At 32.4% G+C, this 15,150-nt stretch overlaps 1 protein-coding gene across 1 annotated transcript in view; it reads right to left on the bottom strand.

Annotated features, from left to right (window-relative positions):
- Window positions 1-1,097: 1,097 nt before the first annotated feature.
- The window catches only part of LOC124079726 (zeta-sarcoglycan), a gene marked incomplete at its 5' end in the record, with an annotated part of 52,759 nt that continues 38,706 nt past the window's right edge, over window positions 1,098-15,150 (bottom strand). Inside the window, 2 exons of the mRNA XM_046425406.2 lie at window positions 1,098-2,527; window positions 9,275-9,398. Of these exons, the coding sequence (XP_046281362.1) occupies window positions 2,333-2,527; window positions 9,275-9,398 (319 nt within the window). The remainder of the gene's footprint in view (window positions 2,528-9,274; window positions 9,399-15,150) is intronic.

Below are 15,150 nucleotides of genomic sequence, written 5' to 3'. Positions count from 1 at the left end.
TTCCCCTGGAATTGGTTTCTATCTCCCTTCTTCTGATCATACTTGTCAACTTCTCATCACTTATGATATGTAATTTAAATTTTCAGTGTTCCCATGTACCTTTTATAATATTTTTTTTCTGATAACTAGAACATTTTAGAGCTGGAATAAACCTCAGAAGACATTTAATGTTTATGTTGTTAAGTCAAGTAAACAGAATCCTGCAGATATTCTCAGATTGCTTATGTCAGCTCAACTATTAGTAGAAGATTTTAGAAATAGGGCCAATTATTCATCAATAGAATTGTACCCCTTTGACTAAGAAACTTCTCAATTACTTTAATTTAATATGTCTCAAATTAAAGAAAAATGTTTTGCTTGACATAATATAGTAATTAGCACCCATAATTTCTCAAAATTTCTTGTGTTATAATTTGAGTATTTTCTAAAGACTTAATTGTCTGAATTTGTCATACAAAATTCTAATGTTTCAACAAAAACTGTTGTAAATTTTTAAGCAATTGTATGTCGTAAGTCTTATTTCAATATTGGTTTAAAGACTTATATAATAACCCTCAAATGCAGATAAATTTCTATTTAAAAACAATAACATTGAAATAGCTGAATTCCAGACCCTTCTTTTGAGTAAAGAATGCATTCAGTGAAATTGAATTTTTTCAATTACTAGAAATGATGACTATCCAGACAAGACAATTCTGACCAAATAGTTCACTTTGATGATTTGTTACCCGATTTTCTCACAACCAAATTACTTTGATAAATTCCAGTCTCCCATTTTGCTCCTTCATATGGAAACAGTCAAGAATCCCCAAAATGAAACTTGAGCATATTTGTTAATAGTGTGCATAGGGGTGAACAGAGTGATTGATGTGTGAAAATGAAGAACTTACCTTAGAGTAATTAAGTCATCTTCCCATAATAGGAAATATTTAATATAGATTTACATTCTTGGATTCTGTAGGTTGCAAGAATTGGAGTTAAGGAGTATTATGATAAACAAATCTACATTATTCTGGAATTATTTATTAGAAGCTAATTTACAAAAAAAAAAAAAAAAAAAAAAACAGTGAAGAATGGAAGGAGCTAGATTTCTGAGGTCAGGGTAGCTTAACATTTTAATAAAAGTGACTAAATGTTTGCAACTGAATATAAATGTGACTAAATTTCTTAAAATATGAATCTAAAAGAGTAAACAACACTTTCAACATGTTTATTAACATTTGTCTTTTGTAGTGTTCAGTCAGAATTTTTTTTTTATTTAATTTATAATCTCCTTAAACCTTCAATTTTAAAAAGTGAAAACTCTGAAGATGATATCCCAATGGAAAGTGAATCCATTCTCAGCATTATGTATCATATTAGTATTTATTTAGATGATGTTTGAATTTTAGCAATCCAAGTCAAGTATAAAGTGAATGGAGCAAACAAAAATGTACTATTAAAATTTAGGTGTAAAGGGTAGCATGTGAATTTTTAAGGAAATGATCTATGGATTCCACATCATCGATATTTCCCTCTTAATCCTATCTTATCTTGCAATAAATTAGATGTTTTGTTAAAAGCAAATACGTCACATGCAATAGCCAAGTAAATACTATATAAGGCCATCCAGATATGACAAATGACAGGATAATGGCATTTTGTTAATTCTGTAAAGATTATATTGCTGAGTGCTTTCAAAATTACCTAATGTACAAAATTCTAGACTTAGTAGACAAAGAGTAACAACACATTGGATTTAAAGAAACAAAACTCAGGGAGGGATTCTGTCTTCTTTTGTTTTGTTTTGTTAAAAATCATGTATCGAATTTAATTTTTAGTAAAGCAAGCATTACATAATGCTTCAAAATTTTAAAATTCGGGGATAAAAGTTTACATCCAAAAAGATGAATGGAAAATTGTGCTTTCAAACTGTAGAATTAGTTTTCTTACAGGGTTAACCATTTCATCTTGCCATTGGATACTGGGAATTTCATCTATGTGATGTATATTTATGTGCAGTTCATATCCAGGTTCTGCAAAAATCTAAAACTGTGTGCTTCACTTCATGTAGCAAAGGCACCTATGTTATTCTCCCTTTTGAGCAAAAGTTATGATCCAGTTTTCCTGTTGAAGATGATGTTTCCACTGCTATGTCACTCACACTCTCTGTGTTGAGCAGTCTGGTAAATCACAAGAGAAGGTGGTGGCGGATCCCTGCTTATACTGGAAGAAGTCTCTCTGTGGACCATCGGAAGAAGTTCTGGACTGATCACAAGGGAAACCGAGCAGAAGTGTGAAGCAGACGGACAGGAACAAAAGGCTATTCTGGTGTGAGGAGAAATCAGTCACTTCAGCTCCACAAGCAGATGTTGCTACTGGACTGACAAGTGGAACCTACCCCTGCTGGAGAAAGGTAAAGTTTGCCATTGGGGCAGACACAGAGTTCGTACACTGTCTGTCGAGAACTTGAGGAGCTGGTTGAAGAAGATGAATAGGAGCCGGTTGGTAGATTTCCCAGCCGGATGGTATCTGCATTTAAAAATATCTAGGGGGAAAAGAGATTTCATTTTAATTCATTTCAGCCTCCTCCATCCCCGAGAGCTTGCAACATGGTCTGATAAGAGAGACTGAACTACAGACAATTCTCCTGGTCTAGCTGCCATGCTTTGTTGAACAAACAAATTACATTCCTCCAGTATGGTCCAAACACTCTGCAGCTGTCTCCTCTTTTGAGAGCTGGTGCATTCTGACAGAAAGCCCTCAATCTGAAAAGTAATATTGTACAATCTGCTCAAGGGGCCCATCCAGTTTTTCAAACACCACGGAAAATTAATGATTTCAATAGTCTCTCAATTTAACTTCTTGATTTGGCATAGTATAAAGAATGTACAAAAAACCCAAAGATGTCAGTAAAGATGACATTACTGAAGAAATGGGCAATTGAGGAAAAAAGATACTTTCTGGTCTATTTTTAAAAATACTAAGAAAATCATGTTGTCTCATGTTCTAAAGTTACCTCAAGTAGATCATCAGCCCAATTAACAAGAGATAATTATTATGTAGAGTCAGAATTCAAGTTTCCATGAAATATATTACATGCATTTGAAACCCACTTTGCTGAATCTTTTTGCTTGGAAAATTATCTCACTATTCTTAATCATAGACTCCTACCTTCAGGGACAGCTGATTACATGCATCATATGGTTTTGACATGGTTGAGGAAAATTCCAAAGAAAGAAAAATTGAATCATGAATTTCAATGAACAAAGACACAACTCTCTCCATCAATTTCTTAATTCTATTGTTATGACCTGATTACTGCCTAACTGGCAGTCCTCCCTGTTCCCCTTTTGCCCTTATGGGAGTTTCATTCATTTCTTAATAGGACTCTTGCAATACCCGTTTAACTGGCCTTGTGACTCCATGACTCCATTCCTGTCCGTTTGTCATTGATCTTACTTACTGCTAGGGTATGTAATTTTTTTTTTTTTTGGTACTTGGGATTGAACTCAGGGGCACTCGAATACTGAGCTACATCCCCAGCCCTATTTTGTATTTTATTTAGAGACAGAGTCTCATTTGCTTAGTGCCTCACAATTGTTGCTGAGACTGGCTTTGAACTGTATTCTCCCTCTGAGTCTTCCTAGCCCCTCGGATTACAAGCCTCTACCACCATGCCTGGCTGCTAGGGCAAAGTTTTAAAAGATGCAAATCAAACCAGCCAAGCACTCACAACTCTCTAACAGTCTCCCAGAGACTTGCACTACCTGCCTAATCTCCTCAACACCATCTCCTGCAATTCTCCTTTCCCCACTTCTTGCACTTTCTCCAACATACCAAAAGTATTGACTTCAGAGCTATTTTACTCTTTATTTACTCAGTCTGAAATACTTTACAAAGGCTTATAAGTGGCGATAGATATAAACTGGGTGCCTGGGAACAAGGGTGGAGAGTGATTTCCAACACTGATCTTTTTATACTCAAAAAATTTTTGAATTGTGGGAATCTATTGAAAACTATAAATAATCCAGAAAAAGGATTACTATACTAAGGGCATAGATATTTCAGACTGGTTTAATTATAAATTTGTTCCAATGTTTGCTAAAAGGTCACCTCTGCACAAATTATTAACTGTATTAAAATAACACTAATCCATTAATCTTTACTTTACAACTGCTTGTTTCTATAGTAACAAAACTTTAATACTACTATATTAAGCTTATATTTGTTCATTCATTATTTCTTCTACTTGCAAGTTTGATCCATGAGGGTCAGGCCTGACTTTAGTTCATAGCTACAGATCAGGGCAAAGAACTGTACTAGTGTGTGCTGAGTGACATAATGTTCCTCCTTAACCTTAGAAGTGTCTCTCTTTTGTAGTGTACTAGTACACCCTCCATGAAAGCCAAGTTCATATGCTTTTTTTTCTTCAAGAATCTTCCTTGATAATCTAAGATGAACTGGCTCTTCTTATTTGACCATCGCATTGGAATTAATTATTTTTGGTATTTTATGGTGCTGGTCACTCAATATATCATTTTATTTATTTATTATACTTCTCCTACTAAACTATATCCTCCTTAGAGAAGTAGATTCATGGCTGATTTAAAAAAATATATGTTTTTGTAACTTCTCAGGATGTCTGACCTAGAAATACATTTTCACATAATATAAATAGCTATTGAATAAAGGAATGAATCATAAAATGAATGAATGGTGGCATTTACCAGCAGTGATTAAAGTTACGAAGTCACACTAAACATTTGTGAAATGTTAAAATACATTACTCCATATCTATGTCTGACTTGAAGGATAGGAAAGCAAAGAGATTGAAATGACTTCTGTTTTAATTTTTAAAGAAAATATCTGCTTTTCTGAAGCCAAAGTAATAAGTGCACAAAACTAAATAAAAAAGTGCAGAAAACATGGCTATCCACTTTGAAAGTGTGAGTGTTGGTCCTCATTTTTTCTTGCTCCATTTTTCCCTGCTGAGGGACATAAAGGAGTGAAACAAGAATTGTTACACATTTTGGGCTGGGCAGTGTTATTCCTCCACAGAGGAAGTGGGATGACTCCTTTCATTAGCTTACTTTGAGAGAGAGCAAATGGGTATTATTCAGTCCCTTTTCCTCAAAACTTTTTGTTTTATTATTTTTTTTATTTGTTCTAACTAGTTTTACATGACAGCAGAATGCTCTTTGATTCGTACACAAATGGAGAACAACTTTTCATTTCTCTGGTTGTACACAATGTAAAGTCACAAGCATGTACCTAAGGTAATAATGTCCATCACATTCCACCATCTTTCCTACCCCCATGCCCCCTCCACTCCACCCCCTTTGTCCTAATCAAAGTTTCTCCATTCTCCCCACAGCCCACCCCCATTATCGATTAGCATCCACTTATCAGAGAGAACATTCAGCCTTTGTTTTTTTTTTTGAGATTGGTTTACTTTGCTTAGCATGATATTCTCCAACTCCATTACTTACCTGCAAATGCCATAATTTTATTCTCTTCTAATGCTGAGTAATATTCCATTGTGCATATGTACCACAGTTTCATTATCCATTCCTCACAGCTTTTTAGAAATGGGTATGCTTGCCAAGACCAAACATTCTCAAGCTTTAAGAAGGCCAAAAATATTACAGGGGCAAGCTCCAGATCTGTGAGATTTAGGTCTGCGAATGTGGAGATGAGTTCATTTAGAAGAAATGAAACACCGTCTAGAAACACCACCTGGAGCTGGTTTTTAAGCCAAGACACTTTGAGATGTAGATAATAAGCTGAGGAATGAAGAAAGCTAAAGAACATGTAGAAAAGGAGGCTCATGTGGGATTGATAAAATTATTGCAAGATTCTGTGAATTGTGAATTCATTAGTAAATACTGATAATTAGTGTTGCTAGTTAGACCTGAGGGTTTGTAGGGGCTTGCTAACACCAAGCCATACCTCTGGCTTTTACATTTTTGGAACTAGTTGTTTCTTGAGTGGCTGTGGCCTGGGTGAATAAGTGCAGAGTAGTTGTTTCATAAGGTAAGGCTAAAGCTTGCAGGTGGCAGCCTCAGAAAGCAGGCATCAACTGTGGGCTTCGGCAGAGCAGTGAGCCTCGAAGGACTTGGCCCTGATGTGTGTAGGTTGCAGTGCAGCCACAGCAGAGATCTTTAGTACACACATTTAGGGGCTACTTAGGACAGTATCTGGCTATATGACAATCCTTCATTCCATATAACCTTCCGAGTTTCAAAATGTAGCTTTGCCCACATAAAGGAGATAGATTTTATAATCAATATATTCATTCATATGGAGCCCTTAGAAAGAAAAAACATTCTATTTTCTTGGTTTAAGATAGCAACATAAATCAAGAAGTAAGAAGGGCTGTTTCCCTTTGATTACTTTTGGCACAGTGTTCCTGAGCCTCTCCAGGTCACTGCAATGGGGGTGGGCTCAATCAGCACTTCCTGTTGTTCTAAGTAGTTACTATCATGTTCGTTTTCCAGTTCCTAAGAGTGATATGCCTATTCTATATTGCCCTATAAACCACAGAAGCCATTTGTTCTGAAACTCATCCTTGTTGTCAGAAGTGCATCCCTGAGTTTCAAAGTCATATCCCACCATCTTTTCTTTATCCAGAAAGAATTCACTCTCATCATTCTCACCTGTTGAAAGCAGACTTATCATTCTCAAAGTCTTGACCAATTTTCAAAATAAACAGTCTTCCTCAATGATCTGGATATGTTATTATACTGCATATTCTAGTATGCCACTTATAATACTCCATGTACAGTTATGATGCTTGTTTTTCTCAGGGATAAATCTAAATTCCTTGCAGCAGTCTGTTTGAAATTATTTTGAATATTCTCCAGTGAGGACTTCTATGTACAATTTCATCCTGTCTTTAATCCATTATTTTGAATGCCTGGCTATAATGTGTGTTCTGATATTAAGTAGTAAAAAAAAAATACTGTGTAAATGTAGGTACTTTATAACTTTCTATAATGTTTAGTAAGTGATTAATTTGTGGCATAGTTGATGTAGCAAAGAGAACTATTTTATATCATTTCATTTTTTATAGCAGAATTATTTGTTATTTTAATAATATAAAGTGAGGTATCTTTCTGTAACTTCATTTTATTAATATAAAATAAACCACAGATGAAAACCTTTGCCTACGATTTATTTATAGCATAATATTCAATTGACAGTTAAATGCTAACCTGTAATTGAATCAAAGCATTTTACTTACACATTGAATGAAAGAACACAAGTAAATGATTCATAAACAGGAGCATAACAGAGGTTAATAAACTCTGATATTTATTATGTGACATTCACTATGAATAATTTGAATGAATGGTTATATGACGAAGAGTAACTCTTTGAAAAGGAAGCAAGATATTTTAAAAATTATTTCTGTTTTGCTAAGCCTGACAAAATATCGTAGCCTGCAACTGCAATTTAAAAAAAATACCAAAAAGATATATAGATGTACTTTTTAAATGTTGAAGCATATTTATGGATTGTCTATGAGTGTTATCACTAAGTTGCTAACATGAACCTGCCAATAAGTTTGTTTATAAAAGGAAACAAAATATATAATTAAAATTTATCTTGAACTAGCAACTGAGAGAATGGCAGAAAGTTAAGATTCTATTAATTAATCATTCATCTGGAAAGGTGTGAAATGCCCAAGAGCATCTTCTTCAGATTATTTTTCCATTATTTTTCTTCTCAACTTGACCTTTGTAAGCTCATGTTAAAAAAAATAATAAGGAAACACATGAAGGAAGAAAAAACAAATATGCTAGAACAGCAATACAATAGATTTAGAACCTTAAGGACTTTGGGAATTGTAGTCAGAATATACAGTGTGGAATATAAATCATGTATAAGGACTTAAAATAATTAAGGTAGAATTGAAAATAAACCAACAAAAGAGCAACTGCCATGATGTCCAGGCAGCTTTGAAAAAGAACAGATGATAATTTTTGAAGAAAATAATAAATCTATACAATTAAAAGACCAAAAATATTTAATACTGGGAAGAATCTTGGGGATGAAGATCTGAATATATAAGCTGGATGAGGCCACAGGAAACCAAGAAAGAGAAACTGGGAACGAGCATCCAAAGTCTTCTAGTAGAATGAAGGGTATAAATTTCTTTAGAGTTTTAGGGAAAGACCACAGAGATAATGGGTGAGAGGTAATAGCTGAAGAGAGAATGCAGAGAAATTTCCAAAATTGACAAAAATGTAAATATGTGGAAACAATAATTACAATATGTATTTATAGCAATTCTAGCAATGACAACATATATGCATGTATGTGTACATGTAACATACATATGTAAATATGCATGTATGCTATATATAATATCCCACATTATAGTGGGTGGAGGTCATCAAACACAAAGGGTTATTTACACCAGGCTTGAGAATATGGATAATATTGAAAGTAATGACAAGACTTAAAGGAGACTCTTCAGGGCAGATAGTGGCATGGAAGAGAAATATTAACATGCGTGTCCTTATCCAAGAAATAAGAATCAAAACAAATAGTAAAATAATCTCTTATTTACCTTCTAGACAAATGTAGATGTTATTCCTACAGAAACAAAATGCTGATATCCAAAGTCCTCCTTGGAAGAAACTTTTTGGTTTTGTTTTTAATTTATTTTTAAATAATAAATAAAACCAGAAAAGTTGTACATGTTAATTGGATACTATGCAATGCTTGATACATGTAAACATTGTATAATGCATAAATCAGGATACTTACCAAGTATTTGTGCTCAGATATTTGTCATTTCTTTATGGTAAAAACTTTTATGATTCTTTCTCCTAGCTTTTTGAAATGCACTTTATTGTTACCTACACTCACCCTACCATGAAATAGAACACCCAAACTGCCTGCACCTAGATAATTAAAATGTAGTACCCATTGATCCTTCTTTGGAAAATTTTTTTGAAGACCAAAAGAGAACAAAGATAACAAAGACTGTCTTCATTCTTGATATCATCTTAATATTAATTATGTTTATGTGTTAATGGTGTAACTTAAAGAATTGAAATGCCCCATTTTAAATTGCCATGTGACTAAATATCTCAGTAGAAAATAAGTGGAGCTGTAACTTAAGAAAATAGTATTAGTTTTAGCAAGTTTCATGTTCAAGTATTAATATTTTCATATTTAAGCTTACTACTCCTGAAGCAGTTGTTTATGTCACACTGGAATCACATGCATAGATCCTGAGAACTCAGCAATAAATGGGTCAATGGCTCTCCTGGGGACTTACCTCCCCCTCTGTAGACTGTAAATGCAGCTCCTTCCTGCAGGTAGCCTTGAAGTCACCTGCAGCAGCGCTCACCTGGACCCCACGAGGAGCTTCCATAATCAAGGATCTGGTAGGTGATTCAAGCCTAAGGGAACAAAAAAATCATGAAAAAAACAAAAACAAAAAAAAAATTATTAACCCATTTATCCCATGTCTCAGATAAGCAACGGCTATAAAAACTTAAATTGATCAATGCATTCATCAGTTATAGCAACTTTGAAATAATTTTTATGTTTTTAGATGTCTATCCTTTTAAGAAAAGTACTATAAGAAATGCATTCATGAAATCATGTTCTAGAAATAGGCTGTCATTTCATTTCGAGAATGCACTGTATTTCAAATTACCAACAGTAGAAAATAGGACCCTAGGACAGCCGAATACTACATAGTAATGTACAATGCACTGACCAGATGTTCTGGGCAGCAGAAATGATGCCCACTTGCCCTCATTGTTCTGTGTATGAAATTCAGCTTTGTCCCTTTCTATCTTGCCTTGAGTTTTAAGAGGTTGACCTCTACACACCATGTCTATTTTGTATCCAATGTCCTATTTACACTACAGCTTATACATGTAAAATAGTCTGTATTGTCCCAGGGTCCTATGTATAGGGCTATTTGTAGTTTTATTCTCACTGATAATAACTGATATACGCACTGATCGTGATGAACATTTTCAAACTATTTTAATGCACCTGTGCCTTTGAACTAGTTGCATAATTGAGAACTTGGGACTTAATATTGACAAAAAAGAGGAAAATAGCAATGAACTTAGATTAGTCAACTGAGAACAAGCAACCAACCAAATAATGGGCAGGCACAGATACAAATCTTTGCCATTTCAAGCAAGGATTTAAACCCAAAATGAGTTTCAGAATGTTTTTTTATTGCCTTATATACTTTTTTGGCTCATTATACAATCTTCATTTGTTCATATCAATTATTTACTCTCATTTGTAATGATTTAGTAGCAATTTCTTATGTTGTTTCTCGGCTCACAAAAAGTAGGTCAAGACGAGTTTACATTATTAAATCTTTTATATATTATCAATATTAATGATGAAGTGTTAATAAATAAATTGGTACAATTTAGGATGTACGTATTCCTTAATAAAAAGTTCCAGCTTCACAAAGAAGAAAACTTGAGTGAAAATCATTAATGCTCTAACTTTGAAGAGTGTGCAGTAAAATTTTGTGAACTTGAAAACTTTTAAGGTACACATTTACCTCTAGAAATTAATTAAATAGTACATTTTTATATCAAATAATGTCTACTGGCCCAGTAAAATGTTCAAAGTGAGTAACATCAGCCTGAGAAAGAAAAAAACAATTGGGAGATAACACACAAAAGCCAGAAAACCGTGATAAAAGGTATGAGTTTCCTAGCCTAATAGAGATTTGTGTGTGTGTGTGTGTGTGTGTATGTGCAATGAAAATGGCTCTGAACTTTAACTAAAACATCATAAGGAAATCGAGAGCAGTGAGAATCTGTTGTTCATTTCACCCATTAAAGCAGTGCTTTTTAATTTACTGGATAGAGAAAATTTGGAGGAAAATCAACATATTGGTCTCAAAAATTCTCTGCTCTGCTCCCTGAGGCAAAGTTCAAGGTGATGGGGTATTTAATCTTTTGATGTTATAGGTTTGGGGGAGGGTAATGATTAATGTCTGAGAGTAACTGAGGACAAGAGTGCCAAAGAAGGAAACAGCAGTGACTTAAGGTGAAGGAAGTGAGAGAAGAAACTCTTAGCAAATGCCAACAGGCATCTAGCAAGCTTCCAATGAACAAATGCTTTAGCACAGTGTGAACCCTTTGGTACAATGACTCGAGCTCAGGGAAAAAGAACTAGATTGACTAATTGACTGGGCTTAGTTTTTGATATTTAGTACAATAGAGGTCAACGATAAAATTAGATTTTATAAGAATATTTTTGTTTCTTCTGAAACTAATTATTTTTTGGCTTAAGACATAACTGCTAAATACACATATATTAATGCATCACAGGGTAGATTAAAACATTATCAAAGTGGTAGCAATTTTGCAATATTGTCAAATTGCTCAAGTGCTGAAGTAATTAAGACTTTGAATTAAACAAGTTCCAATTTTATATCTTGTTAATCTTGATAAAACTAAATGTACTAATCATTAAGTAATAATATAATTGCTATGAAGTAGCACTATCTGTTTTGAATGATATCCAATATCCAGGAAAGTGATGTAAAAAAAAAATATATATATATATATATATATATATATATATATATATATATATATATATATATATAATTTAAAATTAATTTTGGAAAAAGTGTTCAGTAAAAAAGTGTTAAATAACAATTATTAGAACATTTGAAGAATTTCTTAATTCTATTTTCAAATGAACACATTGCAGTAGCCAAATATTTCTAGTGAATATGACAGTTAAAGCAAGATTATAAGTATTTTTATAAGCTTTCTTGACTATTGAATATAAAAAATATACTTTTTTCCCTGTGGGCAAAAGTCACTACAGGGCAATCATATATATGGAAATCAAAAACAAAACAACTTCTGATTGACATTATTTTGGACAGCAAAATTCATTGTGAACATTTACAGATGCATTATATGTCAATCATCCAATGCCAATGTTTATAATTGCATGATTACCTACATTTACACACACATGCACACGTTAATTATCTGGAGCTGAATATTGTCTCTAGGTATCCAGTGCTAAATAGGAAAAAAAGTCATTTCTTCCCACAAATTCTGTAGAAACTTTGCTGTATGCCTCCATCTAAACTCTAAGAGGGTTGAACTTCTTGCACTTTGACAATTAAAAAAAAATCATCTCTTTTTTTAAGTGCAAGCAATTCCATCACTCCTTTTTTAAAATATTTATTTTTTAGGTGTAGATAGACACAACACAATGCCTTTATTTTTATGTGGTGCTGAGGATGGAACCCGGGTCCCGCCCATGCGAGGCGAGTGCTCTGCCACAGAGCCACAATCCCAGCCCCTCCATCACTCTTTTAAAAGAGATTGCATTAAGGTATTCCTGTGATTACATTAACTAGGCAAAGAACAGTATAGAACAAATAGATCTAGATACAATGTTTAAAAGATCTAAAACAAAAATAAGCATTGTGCATTACTAGCCATGACAGCTTATCAAAATAGGTTGATAACTTTGTAATTATAAATTTCCTTGACTATTTTGTAAATAATATTTTCCCAAGACATTTATTAGAAACCATGTACTTCTAGAAGCTATATTATAAATTGGAGGAAAATAGAAAAGTGTCCTCTATATTGAAAGTGTTGCTCACAATATAAAGTAAGGCAAATTATTCCCAAGAAGTAGTCTGTGAAATCCAGGTATAAACTCACCGAAACTTAATTACTATGTGCAAGAGTTATGTCAATCTAATGAGAGAATTAAGTGTAGGAGTCTGAATAACTATTCATGAATTCTACTTCAAATTTTAAATCAGTTTAAATTATCCAGGGCTCAGTTATTCGAACAAATAAAATTATAGTCATAAAACACTTTAAAAATAGAATATTGCAGTCATAAGAAAATATTAAATTTATCTTCTTTGTTAGTTATCCATATAATTGCAATAATGTAAAAAAGCTAATGTTCATACTGAAAACTTATTCTGTACGTAAAACTCTGAATTGATGATCTCTTAATCATCACACTAATACTAAGAAGTGGACTCTCCAATTATCTATATTTTATCTACAAAGTACTTGAACATTAGGTTGTTTGGGTTTTTCTCAGGTTTATGAAGCTAGTGCAAAGATCCCAGGATTGCCAAAAAAAAGGTTGAAAAACAATGTTAGACAAGTAAAAAAACTTACAGCTATAGTAATCAAGATCATGCTGGCATAACAAAATAATGGAATAAAATAGCAGATAAATGGATTTTTACTTGTGTGGTCATCTGATTTTTGACAGAGGCCATAATGATGTTAGAATAACTAGAAATATCTTTGAATAAGATGATCCTCAATATCTATCACACATTATTGTCAAGAAAAATCTAAAACATAAGGCTTTGAAAGGAAAATATCTTTGTGAATTTGAAGTAGGAAAGATTATAATAAAAGTAAAAAAAAAGTAATAACTAGTAAATACCTTAAAATATAGCTTATGATTTCAATATTAAGAGCACTTTTTCAAAATAACCATTGATAATGTGAATATATAACAGAGAATAGGGAATAATATCCACAAAACACACATATATCACAAAAGACTGACATAAAGAAACAGAAATTATCCCCAACTCAAACATTTAAATATAAAAACACAAACATACTGTGAACAAAAGATTTGAACAAATTAAAATGATACATAGTTGTCCCATACACTTACATACATGAAAAAGTGATTAATATTAGTAGCCATCAGATAATGAACAGCTATAAATAGTACCAGTAAATATCCACTAGAAAGACTGATTAGCAAGATTGCTAACACGGCATATTGGTGAGGAAGAGCAGAAACTGAAAATTTTATCTTTTTTTGATGGAAAGGTAAGACTACAATCCTTTGGAGAATTTTGGCATTTTTACACAAAATTTAATATATGCAGAAATATACCATGTATGTCATTTACAAATGCACACACAAATATTTAATATTCATATAATGGAACATTGATCAACAATAATTAAGAAAGATGTATCTATGCAAATAGGATCAAGGACAGATGTCAAAGATAAGTGGTGTAAATGAAATTTTACAAAGAAAAGTACATATTGCTTGATTGATTTATTTTTAGTATTAAACAAAGCTAATCCATGATTTAAGAAAAAAGTGACAATAGAGATTACTATTGTGTGTGGTGTGGAGGTTCAGTGGACATGAAGAAATGGTCTTAAATAATGGTAGTAATTTATATCTTTAGATGTATCTGAGTTACACGAGTGTATTTATTTGTCAAAACTCAGTGAATGCACAATTGACCTTTGTGCAATCGCATTACATGATTTAAAAAAAAAGAAAAGAAGCTATAAAATTATCTTGAATACTACTTCCCAATATACACATTGAAATGATCAGGGGGGAACATATGTGTGAAATTAATGTTGAAATCAGTAAAAATTAAATATACTGTTGGATGTATGGTAGAATGGATATATATATATATATATATATATATATATATATATATATATATATATATATGATTAAATATATGTAAGAAAATTACAGTGGATTGATTTACATGGTGGGTATGTGGATGCTTATAATTTTGAGTGCATTTGAATGTTTCCACAGTGAGAGACCGAAAAAGAAGGTATGGTCTTATATTCTTATAAGATTATTCATTTCTAAATATCTGTTTTCCTAATAAAATTTATAAGAAAATGTTATGGAAATATAAATATGAAAATTGTTCTTTCCTCCTGATGTTTCTCATTGACAATATTAAAAAGGAATGACGAATGTTCATTAATGACATATAGGAATACTTTTTAAAAACACATTTTTGTTGCTAAATTATTATTTTACTATGAAAGCCATATTTCACATAATCAGTATTTTACAATTATTTCAGAGTTAAGAATATAACATAAAAAGAATATCTGACTTTTACTTGTCTGAAAATACAAAAATTAGGTATGTTTTTCAGAAATATAAACTCCTAGATAATAAAAATGGCAATAGTTTTAAAAATAAATATATGTATTAAAATTGCCACAGAAATTCAATAGAGTCTTTTTAAACTCAAAAGACTATGTTAAAAATTTGGGAAAGATAAGTATAGTTGGTGCTTAGCAAAAATTTTCAATAAAGAGAAAGTAATCCAGGCACAATGGCACACTCCTATAATCCCAGCAG

This window comes from Marmota monax, unplaced genomic scaffold, assembly GCF_021218885.2.
Source record: "Marmota monax isolate L192 unplaced genomic scaffold, Marmota_monax_Labrador192_F-V1.1 WCK01_AAM20220418_F8-fsc01319, whole genome shotgun sequence".
Classification (NCBI taxonomy): domain Eukaryota; kingdom Metazoa; phylum Chordata; class Mammalia; order Rodentia; family Sciuridae; genus Marmota; species Marmota monax.
This window is presented reverse-complemented; position numbering and strand designations above follow the sequence as displayed.